The sequence below is a fragment of the Mirounga angustirostris genome, unplaced genomic scaffold (genome assembly GCF_029215605.1).
Source record: "Mirounga angustirostris isolate CCGP_5_RB_7025 unplaced genomic scaffold, mMirAng1.0.hap1 SCAF_11, whole genome shotgun sequence".
NCBI classification, from domain to species: domain Eukaryota; kingdom Metazoa; phylum Chordata; class Mammalia; order Carnivora; family Phocidae; genus Mirounga; species Mirounga angustirostris.
Genome location: NW_026991719.1, coordinates 15628636 through 15650066, shown reverse-complemented (window position 1 = coordinate 15650066; position 21431 = coordinate 15628636). Strand labels below are relative to the sequence as shown.

Genomic DNA, 21431 nt, shown 5'->3' with positions numbered 1-21431 from the left:
TATTCGTTTACAAGCTTTATAATTTTATGATTTTTTAATCGTGTTTTGTCACAGATTCTCCCAGTGTCTGTATTACACCTAGTCCAGAGCGAGCGTCCCATTCTTTTGCTTCAGGCAGAAAGCTGCCTTGCTTTGTGTCCCCTCTAGGATTCTATTACATATGCAATTTTAGGTCCGACCCGTCCCTTCTCCTGCCAGCCAACCCCGCCACCGTAAGATAAATTTTAGCTTATATATGATGGTATATTTACAAAAAAGAGAAAGAGAAAACCTGGTATTTGCAATGATCTGTGCCTTCTTTTTACCACCCTCTTGATTGGAGCTTTTGTGATGCAGCTACCATGATTCAAAAAACAAAACAAAACAAAACAACAACAAAAAAAACCCACCTTTTTTTCTTAAAGCCACTTCTCAAAGTCCACTAGAGGCCACTGTCTTCAAAGCTTCTCTCACCTAGCCAAAGGTCCCAAGAGGAGACAGCTGTGAAGTTGGGCGCGCTCGGTGGTACCCGCTGTGACGTTTAAGTTCTCCTAGTTGTAGGTTGTTCAAGGAACTAGAAATGTCACCCCTGCTTGATTTTTCATCAGCCAAGTTAAACCCCTGCTTCCTGTCCTTTGCACCTTTTGCGTGAACAGAATATGCATTATGAAAGCAAAAATAAATAAACGTAAAATGCAATGAAAACAAGGGGGGGAAGTTGTGTTATTTCCTGCACTGGGTTATCCGTGTGTGCCCTTGTTCAAACTGTATTCACATAATGTCATTTGCCTTGTTCTCTTGTAACCCCTTCCTCAGGTCCAAGAGAATGGGCGGGGGGGGGGGCGGGGCGGGGAGACAGTCTTGTTGAAGTGTAGCCATTGGATCTTTCTTGCATTTATGGAATTGCTTTTTCCGCCCCAAAGAAACTGGTGTTTGCCCATCCGCTCTATCTCTGTAGCAAATGAACAGCTCAGCCTTAGACTATGTAACTGTTTCCTCATCCTTAGCTGAAGATAAGGGGGCATACTGTACTGCAAGATTGTTTGGGGGGGTGGGGGGTGGTCCCTTCAGGGTCCCGGAAGATGTTTTACATGTTTCTCAAAAGCTGCTTTGTCTATATCCTGAGTTTTAGAGTGAAAGTACTAAATATTAATGGATTTGCACAACCACAAAGAATGAGAGTTGATAACACGGGAGGAGTAATGCAAAAAAGAAATCACCACGTGGTATTGATTATCCCAAGTATTACAAATAAATGTCTCTTTCTTCCTCTCTCCCTTCCCCACCTTCGTCTTGCCTACGTGCTCATCCTTGTTGCTTGAGCCTGCTACTTCCTCCCGAGTACTGTACTTACAGAGCCCGGACACCCTGGTCTTTCAGGATGGGGGAGCAAGATTACGGGAAGGGAGTACGTAAAGAAAGAAACCTCCCATCCTGCATTCCCATGCCTGGACGTATTGCCTTTTCAGCAGCCTTGCTCGCAGTGTGCTTGGGGCCGGGAGCAGCAAGTTTCCAAGGGCAGCATAAAACATTCCTGAACTCCTTGACTCTTCTAAGCATTTCTACGTTAAACTTAAAGCCTTGAGAGATTTCCCACCGCCTAGTATAAGAATGAGGATTGAATTCTTTGACGTTTGGATTTCTCATTTACTCATCGTGAAAATCCCTAATGATACAGTTTTATACGATGTGTATACAGAGTAGGGTTGTTAATAATTCACTCGAGAGGTTGAGCACCCTGGTGGGGCACTAGCAACCTGGAATGTAGAGGGCTGTCATCTTCCCCTTGTAGAAGCCATGGGCTTTCTTTGTATAAGGAGAGGGAGAAGTGGTTCTAGAAGGAGGAGTTGGCATATCTAGCTTCATTACCGCCCCTTGCGCTGACCGGCAAGAGGATTCTACGTTATGGACCTGACGAGCCACTGCCCGAACAGCCACCATCTTTACTCTTTACAAAATGGACCCGTCAAGAATATTGAAAAGCTTGGAAGGATCACTTTTGAAAAAATTCTTTTGCATTCAGCATGGACTCGACCAGGATCTATGGAGATTATTTTTTTGCTTCATTTTCTAAAATTGTATTTAGAAAAGTCTTAAGTATTGTGCTTTGTAAAGAAGATGATTAAAATCAAATTTTGTGAAAATATTTTTGTTCAAAGTTGTCATGGTCCAAGAGGAATGATTTCTTGGAATTCAAACCATTTTTCTCCATTTTACACAACTTGATTACTCTTATAGAAATGTCTTTGGAAGACATGGAATATAGTACCCCTCACCCCACTTATCTTTCCCAAGTGAACAGAAACAACCCATTAAAATCTGTGGCTGTGAATTCCATTTTTACATCATTCAATTTTACATTCATATTTCGGCAGAAAATTCTAGTTAGTTCTACGTTGTTTTTTAGTGTAAAAATCATTAAATTATCATTATTCGAATAATTGTGTAAAGCCACTTTTATTCATCCATAGCCCTCTAGACAGCATACTCAAGTACATGATTTGTTTCCTCCCATAAAGACAGCCTGTATCTATCATCACGTGTGTGCCTTTCGTTACTAATGGTGGAGTTTTATTTCCTTTCATAACCAGCTCCTTGATGGGAAAACCACGGGGTGTGTAATTTATTGCTCACAGTTGCCACAGTCTGTATTAAAAATAATCCCCAGGTCCCACAAAGGCTTTTGTATCCTAACCTGAGGTCACCAGGGTCTCTTTTCTGTATTAGATTAGGTTTTAGTTCTCTAGCTATTTTCATACAAATTAATGTCAAGATGTTTTAGCACCAAGAGGGCTTGGTGAAAAGCTTTTCTTTTTGGTTTAATACAAATGAGAAGTGTAACAAAGCCACACGTGCATGGGTGCTAGGTGTTCAGCATGGCTGATTGCAGCGTCCAACAGAGGGAAGGCTTGGTGCTTACGACCCAAGCCTGGGGAAGAAGATGCCATTCCCAGAAGTAGGTCTAATGAGGGAACACAATGGCCAAGGCAGAGAAACTCTTTCCTGGTCAGAAATAAATGTTTGTCAGTAGTGTAAGGACAGAGAGGGGGTCATGTCTCTTAAGGTGATAAGCAGGAACTGTCATTCCTACTTCTGTCCCTAGAGTCACTGAGGCTTGATTCCCAACACGTGGAGCAGAAGGCAGCCCCTGAAGCCAACGAGAATCCATGACATAGTTGCAGGTCCCAGAGAGGTGGTTTTATTTCCTGTGTTTTTAATCGATCCCAAATTGGAGTGGCTTGGGGGGGGCAGCCTTTCCTATAAATGACATTGTGTGGTCATTATGTTTGTGAATTCAGAGTTGACAGTAAAATAGACTGTTCCTTTTTTCGTGTTAGAGCAATAGGTGATAAAATATTTCATTTTTTAAAAAAAAAAAGATTTTATTTGTTTGAGAGAGAGCGTGAGCTCGAGTTGGGGGGGGGGACCGAGGCAGAGGGAGAAGCAGACTCCCCGCTGAACAGGGAGCCTGACACTGGGCTCCACGCCAGGATCCTGGGATCATGATCTGAGCTGAAGGCAGATGCTTAACTGACTGAGCCACCCAGGCGTCCCTCCGTGATAAAATATTTCAACCAAACAATAGAACAGGGTCACCTAGTAGGCTGTAGCTAGAATTTTCTGAGGAAAAAAATAGAAAAAGAAAAAAATGAAAAAACAAGAGAGTTGAATTCCTGGGAATACCAGATTCATGGGGCGGTGCTCTTTAAATGGCAACAAGTTTAATTAAATTAGGCAGATACAGCACTGTCATTTAAGTCTAGAATGCTTCCCTTCCCTCTCACCCCTATAGAATGTTACTAGTTCTCCAGGAAACTAAAATTTGTTGTCAAGCTTTGAGCTCTTTGATGGGAGAGTGCCCTGGAAATGCAAAACTTCATTATAGTTTCTATTAACTAAAAAAAAAAAAAAATTTAGAGTGGTTTACAAACCACATTTAAAAATAAGCAAGCCAAAAAGGCCATCCTGAAACCAAACAGAAAGCCCAGGAAAAAATCAATAACATTTCCATGGTTATTCCTCAGAAGTAAAACAGATGTCTTAAGTTTCTCTTCAAGCTTCGTGACTCTTTCTTAGTCTGAATCTCAATATGAGTGAGCTGAGAATTTGGCTGGGGCAAGTTGAACATGTGTCAAGTCCTTACGATGTGCCGGACTGCAGGATAGGTGCTGAATGCAACGTAGCCCCTGTCCTCATGGAGCTCAAATTGGGGGATGTAGGCAGATAAGCAGGCAAGTCTTCCACAGTATGAGAACATGACCACAGAGAGAAGTCCAGGGACTTTGGAACTACAAAGGAGAGGTGCCCAATGTAGCCTTGAGAGTGGGGAGGACAGAGGAAGAAGGGTATTTTTGGTTAAATCCAACTTTTTAATTTTATGTTTTTATAAATTTATGTATTTATTTTAGAAAGAGAGAGCACAAGCAGACTCCATGCTGAGCATGGAACCCGATGCGGGGCTCGATCTTATGACCCTGAGATCATGACCTGAGCCGAAACCAAGAGTCGGAGGCTTAGCCAACTGCACCATCCAGGCGCTCCTAAATCCAATTTTTTTTTTTTATGTTATAAAGCTGTGATGAACATCTTTGGGCATAAACCTATGTCTATATTTCTGATTCATCCTTAAGATAATTTCTAGAAGTGGAGTGTAAATATGAGTTGCTTAAGATTTTAGCAAGAATAATTTTTGCACAAACAACAAAATAAAAAATAAACAAGTGGGACTATATCAAACTAAAAAGTTTCTGCACAGCAAAAGAAACCATCAGCAGAGTGAAATGACAACCTATGGAATAGGAAAACAATATTTGCAAACCATACATCTGATAAGGGGTTGATATCAAAAACATAAAGAATTCATGCAACTCAATAGCAAAAAAAAAACAAATAACCCAACTTGAAAATAGGCAAAGACCTGAACGGACATTTCTCCAAAGACAATATAGAAAGGCCAACAGGTACATGAAAAGGTGCTCAACGTCAGTAGTTACTAGGGAAATACAAATCAGAACCACAATGAGGTATCACCTCACACCTGTTAGAATGACCATCTTCAAAAAGACAAGAGATAAATGTTGGTGAGAATGTGGAGAAAGGGAACCCTTGTACACTGTTGGTGGAATTGTAAATTGGTACAGTCACTATGGAAAACAGTACGGAAGATCCTCAAAAACAGAACTACCATATGATGCAGCAATTTCACTTCTGGGAATATATCCAAAGGTAATGAAAACACCAACTCAAAAAGATATCTGTACCCCCATGTTCATAACATTATTATTTATAATAGCCAAGTCATGGAAACAACCTAAGTGTCCATTGATGGATGAATGGATAAAAATGTTGTATATATATACACAATGAAATATTCTTCAGTCATAAAAATGAGGAATTCCTAACATTTGTAATAACATGGATGTACCTCGAAGGCATTACGCTACATGAAAGAAGTCAGATAGATAAAGGCAAATACTGTATGATCTCACTTATATTTGGAATCCAAAAACCAAACCAAACTCAGAAAAAGAGATCAGATTTGTGGTTACTAGAGGTGGAGAGGGGGATTTGGAGGAAGGTGGTCAAAAGGTAAAAACTTCCAATTATAAGATAAATAAGGAGTAGGGAGGAATAACTAACTCTGCTGTACGATATATAGGAAAGTTTTTAAGAGAGTAAATCCTAAGAGTTCTCATCCCAGGGAGAAATTTTTTACTTTTATTCTTTCTTTTTATTGTATCTATATGGGGTGCCTGGGTGGCTCAGTTGGTTAAGCGACTGCCTTCGGCTCAGGTCATGATCCTGGAGTCCTGGGATCGAGTCCCACATCGGGCTCCCTGCTCAGCAGGCAGTCTGCTTCTCCCTCTGACCCTCCCCCGTCCCATGCGCTCTCTCTCTCTCTTTTATTGTATCTATATGAGAAGATGGATGTTAGCTGAACCCATTATGGTAATCATTTCACAATATATGTAAATCAAATCATTATGCTATATGCCTTAAACTTATACAGTGATACATGCCAATTATATCTCAATAAAACTGGAAAAAATATTCAGTCATATGGACAAATCCATGGAAAGGAAAACAAAATAATGAAAATATTTGTTTCATTAAGGTGGTGAAATTGTGAGCTACAAAATGGTTTTCTTTTAATATCACTATTATTCAATAATTAAAGAAGATAATTATAAACATTTTTTAAAGAATAACTCTTGGGGCGCCTGGGTGGCTCAGTCGTTAAGCATCTGCCTTGGGCTCAGGTCATGATCTCGGGGTCCTGGGATTGAGCCCCACGTCCGGCTCCCTGCTCAGTGGAGAGCCTGCTTCTCCCTCTCTCTCTCTGCCTGCCTCTCTGCCTACTTGTGCTTTCTCTCTCTGTGTCAAATAAATAAATAAAATCTTTAAAAAAAAAAAGAAAGAATAACTCTTGCCTGATTATAAACACTGTTGAATTAACATTAGTATACAAAAGTGATTAACCATCCAACTGTCCCTAAAGTTGTATTTGCCTAAACCTCTATGGGTGTCAGGCTTGGAACTCTTCCTTCTGGCTAGTCACTGCTCACAGGTCACCTAATCAAAGAGGCTGTCCCTAACCCACTAAACAAAAGAGCAACTTTAACCTGGATCCTCCCCCAGACCCCATATATTGATACCCTGCTTAATACACACACACACACGCACATGCACACGCACACGCACACACATACATTTTCTGTCTCCCTTCCCTACAATGAAACCACCACGAAGGTAGTGACTTCATTTCCTTCACTGCTGCATCCCCAGTACATAAAACAGACCCAGGTGCATAGTAAGCATTTGATATGCATTTGTTGACTAAATACATGAATTGGTAATTGTGACTGATGCCAAAAGGAATTTGTTCTATAAATTTGAGCAGCCCAGTTTTGCCTTTACAAAAACTCTACGTGCAGGGGCGCCTGGGAGACTCAGTTGGTTAAGCATCTATCTTCGGCTCAGGTCATGATCCCAGGGTCCTGGGATTGAGCCCCGCATCGGGCTCCCTGCTTGGTGGGCAGCTGGCTTCTCCCTCTGCTGCTCCCCCTGCTTGTGCTCTCTCTCTCTGTCTGTCCAATAAATAGATAAAATTTAGGGGCGCCTGGGTAACTCAGTCGGTTAAGTGGCTGCCTTCAGCTCAGGTCATGATCCCAGGGTCCTGGGATCGAGCCCCACGTTGGACTCTCTGCTCAGCAGGGAGTCTGCTTCTCCCTCTCCTCTGCTCCTCTCCCTTCTGCTTGTGCTCTCTCTCTCTCTCAAATAAACAAAATCTTTTTAAAAAATTAGATTCACTCTGGAGAAAGAATGAATTCAAAGGTGAGCATATTCCTGACACTGCTTTTGACACTTCTCTGAGGTCACTTGAGAACCTAATTGCTGCCCCTCGGGGCTGGCCATCTGCCCTCAAAGTGATGAATAAGGAGGACATGCAGATGAGCCCTGGGTCTCCAAGATGTGCCATAGAGTCCTTAGAGTGCGATCCCTGGAAGGGCAATAGTAGCAACACCAACCAGGAACTTGGTAGAAATGAAAATTCGGGGGCCCTGTCCCAGACCTACTGAATCAAACTCTGGAGAAGAACCCAACAATCTGTGCTTTTTTTTTTTTTTTTAGATTAGATTTTATTTATTTGAGCGAGAGAGAGAGATAGAGAGAGAGCACAAGTGGGGAGGAGAGGGAGAAGCAGGCTCCCCAAAGAGCAGGGAGCCCGATGCGGGACTCGATCCCAGGACCCTGGGATCATGACCTGAGCCGAAGGCAGACGCCTAACCAACTGAGCCATCCAGGCGCCCAACAATCTGTGCTTTAACAAGTCCTTCTGGGGATTCTGATGCACACTCAAGCTTGAGGACCATTGTCATGGCGGGCCAGATCATCTCATTCTCAATGAGTTGTGTGTAGAATAATCCATAGTAATCTTCTCCAGAGCTCTCTATTAGATTGTGGCTGCATCACAGCAAGGTGCACTATCCAGAAACTATGCAATAGTCTATTAGGTTGAGCCACATGAAATTGACATTCTTGTAGGTCAAATATTATTGAATAGGGCTTCCAGTTTCAGCTCAGAGATCAGAGAGCTACAAGATGTCCTTCCCATGTTTACAATAAGAAAAAATCTGGACAGACCAGAAATTTTAGAGAACTGACTTTGCAGAGCAAATGGTTTTTCAAAATTTGGAGAGAGATAGGCACTTTCTGTGAGACATGGAACCTGGACATTTGCTTACCAGGGACAGAAGCTACCAGATGCCATAGAAGTGGATAGGAAGATCAAGGTAGAAAACTGAACAAATTGCTGGAGGCTGAGTGTGGGATAGCTTGAGAGTATGAAGCTCCTAGGGGGAGAGGTTCCCACACTTTTGCAGGCATTTCCTCCAGGAACCCCAAGTGGCCCTTACATGGAGGATCGGGGAAATCCAGAGAAAATTCGTGGTGTAGGCTGGAAGTGCTGGCTCAAGAGCCACTGAGAAATCCACGCAGACCTTTCTCACTTAAGGAACAAAAGGCTTATTCTGCAGCGGGAAGGACATGGTCTGTGGGCACTGGTGAAATACCATTGCAGCTGGGGGAAGGGAATTCCACCCAACCCCAGCCTCAGCCCCCAACTTACCTAAAAAATAAATAATCTTAAGGGAGAAGGGCCTCAAGGCTGTTGACTGAGAACACTGTTGGATACCCATTGCATCTGGGGGAAGAGATTGGCCAGGGGGAGCTCTATCTCCGGAAGAGGGTCAGAGGCACTTGTGAATACTATACCCCTGAAATTAAGGCTTAGAATATTAGAGACCACACCCCCCCATGCCCCACTAGCACACTAACAAAACTTCAGTAATAGTAACAGTGGATTACAGCAGGGGGAGCTGCAAGAGATAGGCTTTCTCTGGAGAACAGCACAAGGGGAAGCCCCAAAACCAGGAGGAGGAACAACAAAGATGACCAGAGGAGTTAAAAGATTCTGGTGTCCATAGGAACAACAAACCTCAACACAGCCCAGTTCCTGGCTAGGATCACACAAATTCCTACACTAAAGGCTTATTTAGCACAGTATCTGCTGCCTTATATAAAAGTCTAGCTTTCAACAAAAAACTACAAGGCATGCCAAAAGGCAAGAAAAAGCAATCTAAAGAGGCAAAATGATCCTCAGAACCACTTAGATATGACACAGCTATTGGAAGTATCAGAGAAAGAATTTAAAATAACTGTAATTACTGTATTAAAGGCTATAGTGGAAAAAGTAGACAACATGCAAGATCAGATAGGAAATATCAGCAGAGATGGAAGCTATAGGAAAAAATCAAATGGCTGGAAATTAAAAACGAAGTAACAGAAATGAAGACTATCTTTGATGGGCTCCGTTGGAAGACTTGAATGTTTATATTTACTTGAATAAATACCAGGACTGACAAAAAGAGAGAAGGCATAAATCAACAAGTTGAGAATGAAATGGGGGTACCACTATAGATTTTGTAGCCATCAAAGGGTTAAGAAGGGAATACTATGAACAACTTCATGACCTAAATTCAACATCTTAGAAGAATTGGACCAATTGCTGCAAACTCACAAACTATCAAAACTCAACCAAAATAAAATAGACAAGCTTAACAGTTCTATACCCATTACCAAAAGAATCAAATGTGTAATTAAAAGACACTGGAAAGGAAATCTCCAGGTCCAAATGGTTTCACTGGAGAATTCTACCAAACACTTAAAGAAGTAACACCAATTTTACACAATCTCTTCCATAAAAGAGAAGAGGACAGAACACTTCCCAAATCATTTTATGGGGCTCGTAGTACTCTGATATCAAAACAAGGAAAAGACAGTACCCCAGAAAATGAAAACTGCAGGTCAGTATATTTTATCAACCTAGATGCAAATATTCTTAATAAAGTACTAGGAAGTAAAATCCAGAAATGTATACAAAGAGTTATATACCACAACCAACTAGACTTTATTTGAAGTATGCAAGCTCAACATTGGAAAATCAGTGTAAGCCACCATATCAATAGGCTAAAGAAAAAAGTCATATGATCATATCAATTGATGTAGAAAGAGCATTTGAAAAACATCCAATACCCATGCACAATAATGATTCTCAGTGAACTAGAAATAGAGGGAAACCTCCTTAATTTGATAAATAGTATCTGCAAAAAACCCACAGCTAACATCATACTTAGGGTGAAAGACTGAATACTTTCCCTCTAAGATTAGAACAAGGCAAGGATGTCTGCTCTCAGTGCTCTTATTCAACATCGAACTGCAAGTTCCAGCCATAGCAACAAGGCAAGAAAAAGAAAAAAAGGCATGCACCTTGGAAAGAAGAAATAAAACTATCCCTATTTGCAGATTACATGATTGTCTACATGGAAAATCCCAAGGAAAAAACTCACAAACCTCCTGAAGTGAGCTCAGCAAGGTCATGTAATAAGAGAAATGCAGTGCACAAAAACAATTGCATTTCTCCATACTGATAATGAACATGTGGAACCTGAAATTACAAACCACACCATTTATATTCACTCTAAAAAAACCTAAATATTTGGCCATAAACTTAATATGTACACAACCTGGATGCTGAAAATTATAAAATGAGAAGGTCATCTAAATAAACGGAAAGGAATACTGTATTCATACATTGGAAGATTCAACATAATAAATATGTTAATTCTTTCCAAATTGATCTATATGTTTATGTAATTCCCATCAGAATCCTAGCACGGTTTTTTTTGTGGACATAGACAAGCTTATTCTGAAGTTTATATGGAAAAGCACAGGCCCTAATACAGCTAAAACAGTCTTGGAAAAGAAAAATAAAGGAGGAATCACTCGCCCCACTTAGTATATAGCTTTAGCAGTCAAGGCAGTGTGGATTGGTAGAGGGATAAACACATAGGTCAGTGGAACAGAACAGAGAACCCTGAAATAGATGCATACAAATATTCCCAACTGATTTTTGACCAAGGGGTAAAGGCAATTTAATGAAGGAAAGATAGTCTTTTCACAAAATGGTACTGGAGCAATTGAACATCCAAGAGGCCAAAAAAACGGACCTCTACCTAAACCTCACACCTTATACAAAAATTAAGTAAAAATGGATTTTAAATGTAAAATGCAAAGGTACAAAACTTTTACTACAATTATTTTTAAGTAGACTCCATGCCCAGCATGGAGGCCAGTGTGGGGCTTGAACTCACAAACGTGAGATTGAGACCTGAGCTGAGATCAAGAGTTGGATGCTTAACTGACTGAGCCACCCAGATGCCCCTAAAGCTACAAAACTTTTAGGAAAAAACATAAGAGGAAATCTTTGGACCCTATGACTAGGCAAAGAGGTTTTTTTTTTTTAACATGGAATTAAAAGCATAATTTATAAATAGAAAAATTGATAAATTGGGTCTTATCAAGATTAAAAGCACTTGCTCTATCTATGAAAGACCTCATTAAAAGGATGAAAAGACAAGCTACAGACTGAAGGAAAATATTTGCAAACCGCCTATCTGGCAAAGGACTAGTATCTAGAATATAAAGAAAACATTTAAGATTCAACCGTAAAAAATCAAACATTCCGTTTAGAAAATGGGCACAAGATATGAGCAGATATTCACCAAATAAGATATACACTTGGCAAATAAGTGCATGAAAAGATGCTCAACGTCATTATCCATTGGGAAAATGCAAACTAAAACCATAATGAGATATCGCTACACACCTATCAGAATGGCTAAAATGAAAAAGTAACAACACCGAATACTGGTAAGGATGTGGAGGAACCAGATCACCCCTGCATCCCTGATGGGGACGGAAATGGTATAGCCACTCTGGAAAACAACTTGGCAGTTTCTTAAAAAAAATTAAACATGCAACTACCATATGACACAGAATTTGCATTCCTAGGCATTTATTCCAGAGAAATGAAAACTTATGTTCGCATAAAAGCCTATATATGCATGCCCATAGCATTTTTATTCACAGTAGCCCCAAACTGGAAGCAACACAGGTGTCCTTGAAAGGATAAATGGTTAAAGAGACTGTGGTACATCCATACCATGGAATAGTGCTCAGCAATAAATGGAATGGATTACTGATATGTGCAACATCTTGGATGTATCCCAGGGCAATTAAGCTGGATGAAAAAAGACAATCCTAAAAGGTTACATATTATATGATTCCATTTATATAACATTCTTGAAGTGACAAAATTATAGAAATGGAAAACAGATTAGTGGTTACCAGTAGTTAGGTATGGGGTGTGAGGAGAGAGATGGCTGTGGGAATCAAAGGGCAATAGGATGTAACTGTTCTGTATGCTGACTACCAGTGTCACTACCTTGGTTGTGATAGTGTACTCTAGTTCAACAGGATGTTTCCATTGGGAAAAACCGATTAAAGTGTACGCTAGATCTCTCTGTATGATTTCTTACAATTGCATATGAACCTACAATTATCCCAAAATAAAAATGTTTAATTTTAGGGGCACCTGGGTGGCTCAGTCAGTTGAGCCTCCAGCCCTTTATTTCGGTTCAGGTTATGATCTCAGGGTCCAGGGATCGAGCCCCACGTCGGGCTCTGTGCTCAGCAGGGAGTCTGCTTGAGGATTCTCTCCCTCTGCCCCTCCCCCGCTCAAATAAATAAATAAATAAATAAATAAATAAATAAATAAATAAGGGGCACTTGCGTGGTTCAGTCCGTTAAGCATCTATCCCTTGATTTTGGCTCAGGTCATGATCTCAGGGTCCTGAGATCGAGCCCTGACTCCGGCTCTGAGCTCAGCGGAGAGTCTGCTTAAGATTCTCTCTCTCCCTCTGCCCTTCCCCCCACCCCCATTGTAGGCTCTCTCTCTCTCTCTCTCAAATAATAAATAAATCTTTAAAAAACTAAAATTAAAAAAACTAAACTAAACTAAACTAAATACTAAAAAACGTTTCATTTTAAAAAAGTCTTTTGCACACACAAAACAGCAATTGAGACAAATAGGGAATCTTCTAGAAGAGAATCATCAAGGTGGTGACTAGTCTGGAAATCATGTCATGGAGGAAGGACTGAAGAGTCTGGGAGGCAGGGTATCACCTGAAAAAAAAAAAAAAAAGACCTAAGAGCAGTACTTGGAAAGCTGCCATGTGCGAGAAGAATTAAATTAGAATCAATGGGTAAAAGTTACAAGAGAAGATGACATTTGAATATATGGAAGAACTTTCTGGAAACTAGAGCTGTTAAAATATAAGATGATGGAATTCTAAACATCTAGAGATACTGGCCTTGTTTCTTGAGCATATCAGGATGCTTTAGGGCCTTTGCACTGGCTCTTCCCTCTGCCTGAAATGCTCCTCCCATGCGTATTTGCATAGCTAACACTCTGATCTCGTTCAAGTTTTTGTTTAATGTCCATTATAAGTCAAGTGGCTGCTCTGGTTCATGTTATCATCATCCTCCAGGCCCTAAGCTGATGAAGCAGGTACCATCTGGAATGTTATTGGTAGCAGAAAGTTGATGGCAGAGAAAAAAGAGAGCTCTGGGAGGTCTTGCACCAGTAATGAAATGCTAGTTTCAAAGTGATACTGGACATTCCCAGAAAAGGGAATTGGAAATTAGAAGAATATTTTTGGAGAGAGACTGGTGTGCTGGTGAGTTCCTCCCTGCCAGTGGGGTGTTGGAAGCCTGCCTATCACTCACCATGAGCCTAGGGAAAGGATTCAAAGAGAATTTGCTACATATGTCACAAGAAGTTTTCAGGACATAGAGGACAAGTGTCTGAGTCATATCTCAGAAATCTAGAGGTCGAGATGGCTGGCTGAATGCTCAAATGAGGGCAGCAAGAGAGGGGCTGGATACGAGTGGCCAGCACCCCCAGAGGTTGTGAGCAAAGGGTAGATGTTTCCCCTGGACCGTTGTGATCTCAGCACCAGAGAGCTATCGGTGGGGTTGTCTTAGATCCTCTAACTACACACCCCCACCTTAGAGGGATGGCTAGCAAGGTGGAAGAGGAGAGAAGAAACCAACGCTGCTCCTCCTTTTCACATCATCAATTTTGTTCAGCCTGTACCAAGCTTAAAGAGAAGTGCTTTTCTTTTAATTTTAAAACTATTAAATCTTTTCATCTTAAAAGAATTTCAGACATATGAAAAGGTTGCAAAAATCACTTAAGAAGCACAACACAGGACAGAGACACTTGAGAAAGAACAAGTAAACAAGGTGAGCCCTACAATTTCCCCAGCTAACTGCCTTGAGAGAGATTCCAGGCTAGAGAACAGAGAAAGGGAACCCACGAGGAGCCTGGTTATCAACCTGAACTGACTAGATGGAGCTGGAAGGCCAAGGAGGCCACAGTTTGAGTACTGAAGAGGAGATGGCTGCACATAGAGTTCCAGAGATGTGTAGATCTGGAATCTTCAGCAGAGTACTGACCAGCACCTGTGTCTGATGAAACCCCTTGAGGCTCAGGAAAGGACCACCTGAATGGATTTGAGGGAACAATCCCTGGAGGTCCCAGAGGACCAGAATAGCTTCTGTGTCCACTGACCGGAATGGGAAACATCATAATTCACAGGACATCAGGTAGAGTACTCAGAGGGGTATTGCCTCTAGAGGGGATTAATTAGCCTTAGCCTAAAGGCTGCTCTGATCCCACTTGAAGCTCAAAAGCAATCCTCAGAAGAGTCAAGCTGTTTCCAAGTAACTTAACTCTCTCCTAGAATAAAGCTCAAGATATTTATAGGAATACAAAAGTGTGCAGTACCATTAAGGTAAAATTTGCAGTGCGTGGCATCTAATAAAAAATTACCAGGCATGCAAAAAAAAAAAAAAAAAAAGGAAAGGAAGATATGACCCACAATGAGAAAAATCACTAGAAACAGATCCAGGAATAAAACAGATGACAGTATTAGTAGACAAGGGCATTGAAACAGTTATTATAACTATACTCCATATGTTCAAGAAGATAGAGGGTACATGTGGGACGAGAATGAGACTGTACTGGGTGTCACCCATGGGGGGTCAATTTGGGGGGCTGTAACTGTTAGGTCAGAGATTGTATGCTCATACCGAATGACTTGGTCTTTCCATCCCCATTTATCTGTAAATAACACTCTTGTTTGTTCCGTCATATATTGCCTCTGTAGCATGTCTTAGAGGAAAATAACTTAAATTTTTGATACACCTTATGAAGTCTACCTTTTTCTCACAAATTTCTTGCTTATTCATTACGTATACTTAAAACATCCTATGAGTTTCACCTATATTTTATAAGATAATATTTTACATACAATCTATGCTTAATATTACTTGTGAGTTTCATCCATCCTATTTGCTTTTCTTGTATTGTATGGTAGATTACAATAATCTATGTCCATACAATATTTATAGCACCTACACAAAAGTATATCTGTCTATAGCCATATCTATATCTATCTCTCAGTATCTGTATCTAACATGACAGCAGGGACTCTGGCTGTGTTGTTCACTATGCTATCCTCAGCACCAAGGACAGTGCCTGACACATACTAGGTGCTCAACAAATCTTTGTTGAATTACTATATATGTTAAAGTTTTCCCAACAAATACATATACTATTATGCAACATGGTTGTTTGTCTTGTGTCACTATTTGCTCTTGGTTCGTGGATACGATGACAAAAGTAATGAAACTGCCACTCATATGGTAACTAAAATGTTTTTTACAACATTGAATGAGTCCAAGAGCTAACTAGCTTGACCACAATTGGTATGAATAACCAGCCTAAAATAAAAAAGGAAATGAGAAAAATGCCTAGGTTTAATCTTACTTTTTTTTTAAAGATTTTATTTATTTATTTGAGAGAGAGAGAGCACATGAGAGGGGGGAGGGTCAGAGGCAGAAGCAGGCTCCCTGCCGAGCAGGGAGCCCGATGCGGGACTCGATCCCGGGACTCCAGCATCATGACCTGAGCCGAAGGCAGTCGCTTAACCAACTGAGCCACCCAGGCGCCCTAATCTTACTTTTTTGACTACAGTGCTTCCACTGTATTCATTCCACTGTTCTAGTCCAAATGACAGGTGCTTAGTAAGGGACAAGGCAGGGGTAAGAACTGAACAACTGTTCAACTAAGAAGAGACTAATCCAGCACTTTGTCATTTTCACAGTGTGGCTGGGCATGGGAGGCAGGAAGGACATCAGGAGAAGGGGCTGGGGCTTGTTTCAGGTGTGCAAATTATGGGGGACAATGACAAAGTGCACCGCGTGCACCAACTGCGGGGAAGGCACTCGTTAGCTAGGCAGATTCTGGGTTCTTTACCCAGCAGGTTTGTGTTTAGAGGAAGGTATTATTCAAGCCAGAATTCACAACTCCTGTGAGTCTCACTCAGTCAGCAGGGCTCCAGTGAGAGCTGGAAGGAACACAGGAAGATTAAAGTGGGGGCAACAGCAAGATGCTGGCAAGTGATTGGGAAATGGGCATCTTTGCCCTCCTGACGGCTGTGCCAGTCATTGGAATAATCTCAGATAAACAGGCACATTAGGAAAATTACTATTATTATGCATTACAAGGCTACAAGGAGAACATGTCCATCCTATTTTTTTTAAGGCTCAGAACAGAGGTGTTGAAAGTTTTCCCTAGCTTCCCTCTTCCCAATTCTAGTCTGTGTGTTTTTACAGATCTCCTCAGAGCCCATTTTCCATTCATTGGCCACAAAAGAGGGTATACAATGATGTCACTTGTTGAAGTTCCTAATTTCTACCAGGACTAGAATTAAGGAAGGATTTCTTCAAAGATTTATACTGGCACTTTCTGCTTTCTTTTGGGGGTGGGGTAGAGACATGGCCTGTATTATCACTGAAACATGAAGAGAAGCCAGAGTGTGATTTTTGTGAGGTAAGTCCTATCCTGCTTTTGTCAGAATGGCTTGTGACGTGCTGCAAAGGACACCATCAAGAAAGTGAAAAGACAACCCACAGAATGGGAGAAAATATTTGTATCTGATAAGGGACTTACATCCACAATATAAAAAGAACTTTTACAACTCAATAATAAAGACAAATACCCAGTTTAAAAATGGACAAAAGATCTGAATGGACATTTCTCCAAAGAAGTTATACAAATAGTGAATAAGCACATGACAAGATGCTCAACATTAGTCATAAGGGAAATGCAAATCAAAATCACAGTGAGGTACCACTTCACACCCACTAGGATGGCTCTAATCAAAAAGCCAATAACAAGTGTTGGTGACAGTGAGGAGAAATTGGAACCCTCATATACTGTTGGTGGGAATGTAAAATGGTGGAGCCACTTTGGAAAACAGTGGCAGTTTCTCCAAAGGTTAAGCATGGAGTTCTCATATGACCCAGAAATCCATTCCTGGATACATATCCTCGGTCCACAACTTGTATGATTCCATATGTATGAAATGTCCAGAATAGGCAAATCTATAGAGACAGAAAGTAGATTGGTGGTTGCTTAGGACTGAGGGGCAGTGAGTGCTATCGGATACTGGGGTTTTGGGGGGAGGTGATGAAGATGTTCTAAAAGTCAGTATGGTGATGGCTGCTCAGCTCTGTGAATATACTAAAAACCACTCAAATGGGTGAATTGGATGGTTTGTGAATTATATCTCAATAATACTAGTGTTAACAATGAAAAACCCAAACCCCAAAACCTTGTGACAACATCCGGTGCCTCCTATCTTTTATTTTTTTCATTTTTTAAAAAAGATTTTATTTGAGAGCGAGAGAGATCACACAAGTGGGGGGGAAGGGCAGAGGGAGAGGGAGAAGCAGGCTTCCCGCGGAGCAGGGAGCCCGAGGTGGGGCTCCAATCCAGGACCCTGAGATCATGACCTGAGCCGAAGGTAGGTGCTTAACCTACTGACCCACCCAGGCCCCCACGTCCCATCTTTTAAATAAAAGTACTACCTGCAGCGGTAATACTACATTTTAATATTGGAGCCTAAAATTGTGAGGCGGGTAAGACCCAGAGTAAAGATCCGTTTGGGTTCACAGCATTTCATAGGTCGGGCAGGCATCCTGCTTGGAGCCTATTTTCCTGGCATACAAAATTCGTTGCTGGTTCTTTCTGGTGCTTTGGCAAGGTCACGGTGAAAGTCAGGACGAGCAGCCTCCAGACCTGGGCTCAGGAGGGCCATGCTCTTGGACACTAGGGACAAAGAGTACAAAATCAGAGGCGATTTATTTATCTTTTAATTAATTTATTTATCAACATCAGAGGCGTTTGAAATAAGCATCTTCTCCCCTCAATTCTGAGTTAAAACTACCTCTGTATTTAGTTTGAAATTGGATATTTACCTCCAAACCAGCGCTTTGAAAGAGTTTTTACTCTGCTTGAAAAGCTTCGACTTGTTTTGAAGGAAAAAACCGGGACTCCTCCTAAAGTTGGTCAGTCTGGAGGGAAGGCAACAACAAAAACCTGAAACTGACGAATCCGCCCTCCTCGGGCGCTGCCGGGGGGAGGCGGCAGGGGGCGCCCTGCCAGCTCCTGCCCCGCCGCCCTTCCCAGACCTCCCCCCGCCCTTCGCTCGCCCTGACGTCCCCAGCCCCCGCCTCTCTCTCTCCCCAGCCTTCAAAGGGCGCTCGGGGGCTGCGGGGCTGCGGCTTGCGTCTGCGGCCGCGGGGCCCTGTCTTCACCTGCCCGCCGCGGGGCCACCGGCGCGCGCTGGCTCCCGCAGCTCCCCGCCCGCGGCCCGGGAACAGGTGCCGGGACTGCTTGTGGCCCGCAGCCGCCCGCCGCTCGTGCGGAGGTGGAACCCAGGAAGGGCTCGCAGGGCGGCCACATGGAGAGCGGCGGCGGGACTCCCCCGGCTGGGGCGCTCGGGGCGGCGGCCGAGTCACCACCGTGCCCGCTGCCGCCGGGAGCCGAGGGCGCAGCGGGGCCGGCGGAGCCCGACGGGGCGGCCGAGGGCGCGGCGAGCGGGAGCGGGGCCGAGGGCGGGGGCGGGCCGCGGCGGGCTCTGCGGGCAGTATATGTGCACAGCGAGAGCCCGCAGGGCGGCGCGGCCGGCGGCCAGGAGGCGGGGGCGCGCCAGTGCCTGCTGCGGGCCTGCGAGGCCGAGGGCGCCCAGTTCATCTCCGTGCCCTTCGGGGAGCTCGACTTCGGGGAGACAGCTGTGCTCGACGCCTTCTACGACGCAGGTGAGGCGGATGCCCCCTTCACCCGCACTCCACCCCACCCCACCCCACCCTGTCCGCTTTCCTGACCCTGGCCCACGCCACGGCCCCGGCCCCTCCCCAGCCTAGCCTCCCGTGCCTCTCACCACCGGCCCGCCCTGCCTTTCCGCGAGGGGAGAGGAAGGGGCATTGTACCTTTTTACAGATAAGAAAACGGACGCCGCTGGCATTTAAGCTCGTTATTTTTCGATCCCCTTAAACAGCAGTTGACCCAAGAAACAGCCCGTAACCCAGATGATGCGGAGCCCTCCTCCCCACCCAGCTTTTACTTCCTCCCTCCGGCCCAGTCCCTTACAGCAGTGAGCGGGCCCCAACCCTAGCTACACATTAGAATCACCTGGGGAACTTTTAAAACTCCTCCTGTCCAGATTGTATCCCAGACGAATGATCCCACAATCTGAGGCCCCACGAGTTTTTAATGCTTTCCCAGATGATTGCATTTTGCAGCCGAGAGTGGGAATCCCTGTGCTACAATGGAGCGCGGATCTACGTGTAGGGGGAGGTGCTCTTAGAAATGCCCAGTGTTCTTTCCAGTAGTTTAATTCCTGCCCCAAACACACTTAACGGTGGGGCTGTGCTCTACCACCAGTGTGACAAATCTATTTTATCCCGTAATGCAGAAGCATTTGGGGGCGGGGGGGGGGGTCCGGGTGTCTTTCCTTGCTGGAATGGGATACTAGATACTCCAAGCTCACTGTGATAAGCTTGTGGTAAGAATCCAGTCTTAAAATCAATACTTTTTGGTTGGCAAGTTTCTCCAGGTGTGGAATGGATTGCTGCTTGGATGTTTTTCCTTACCGAATCTTTGGAATCTATGTGACAAGCCGCTGGCGCTTGGGTGACATTAATAAGCCTTGTACGTGGGACGGTAATTACCTGGTTTGTGCCTTGCTCTCTCCGTTGGTCAAGAGGTGGTAACAGTGCCCACCCTAAGCCTAAAAGCATGTGAGAAGGTACAGGGGGAGTTTGAGACCCTGGCCACCCGTCGCGGAAGCAGTAACCCAGGTGTATTGTTCTCCATTCTCAGAGGCAACAGGGATCTGTTTTCTGCAGAGCAAATGCTCCCCACCTGGAAGGGGGCGGGGTGTCAGGCTTGTTCAAATAAAGTGGCAGCTGAGCCCTTTGAAAACACTCTTGACATTTCTGACCACTCAGAGTGTACTCCTCAGTGCTACGTCTTTTTAGAAAAGTTCCTCGGGAGCCCACTTCACCCAGAACCACTCGGTTTTCTTGACCTCTATTCATCCTCCTCCTAAATTAGAGTTTGAAAAGACTCTTCTCTGAAAGGTGAAATGTCTCTCGCTGTGCTGCACAGTTGTAGCCTCTTGCCTGCTGGTGCCAACTCTGAAGACGGGGGTGCCACGGCTTTACTCGGGGGGCGGGGGGGTGTAACAAGCCTTCATCTACTAACCGGACCCCTTCTGGTTCGGTGTGAAAGTCCGGTCAGAAATCTTGGGCTTTCGATCCCAGAGCTACACAAGGCACCTCACCTTTTCTTGCTCTGGGCCCAGATTGCCTAGAATTTTCTGCATCGTGTACCTCCTTTGGTTGACCTTGGCTTGGTCTTGACTAAATCATTTCTCGGTACGTCATTACAACTAATAAATTCTTTGCATGGGTTTGACCGAAGACCTATGCAAGTCCAATAGTGGGTTTATGGACTAAACAGAGAGCCCCCCCCCCAACCTCTCCTGATCTCTACCACTCACGGACTTGGGGCATCTCCACCCAAACAAAACAGAACACCGGCAACACAAACCGCACAGAAAACCAAATCTGTCACTTTGGCTTCTTTGTACAAGTTCTAAAAGCACGCTGTCCAACACGGTGGCCCCTAGCGGCAGGGGGCAGTTCACAAGGAAGTCAGTTTAAATGCAGTAAATCAGTCCGTTATTGTCACCAGCTGTATTTCAAGGGCTCAGCAGGCACAGCGAAGAGAGCATGCTCTTCCTCACAGAAGGTCCCACTGGACTGCGCTGTTCTAGAAAACTGTGGGCGAGAGGACCGAATGAGCTGTCCCCAAAGGTATTTTAGGGAGCCTGGTAGTTGTGAAGTGTACTTCCGGTCTCTTGTACTCCTAGCAAGGCAAAGCTGGCTGGAGTGTGTTTTCCCCCGCCTTGTACGGTTTTCCGTGGTCCTGTGTGGGTCTGGAGGAGAGGTTCGGGGTCGCCGGTGCCTGGGTGATTCGGTGGGGGTGCGAGAGAGCCGCAGGCGGGCCTTCAGCTCGAGCGAGGACCGGTGACGCTGGTGAAAGAACACGGCCACGAGCACTTGAAAAGGAA

General features: G+C 43.7%; 1 protein-coding gene across 1 annotated transcript in view; it reads left to right on the top strand.

Annotated features, from left to right (window-relative positions):
- The first annotated feature begins 18512 nt into the window (after positions 1-18512).
- The window catches only part of MAP3K15 (mitogen-activated protein kinase kinase kinase 15), a 122977-nt gene continuing 120058 nt past the window's right edge, over positions 18513-21431 (top strand). The window contains exon 1 of the mRNA XM_045875677.2: positions 18513-19113. Coding sequence (XP_045731633.1) covers positions 18756-19113 — 358 coding nt within the window. The 5' untranslated portion in view covers positions 18513-18755. The remainder of the gene's footprint in view (positions 19114-21431) is intronic.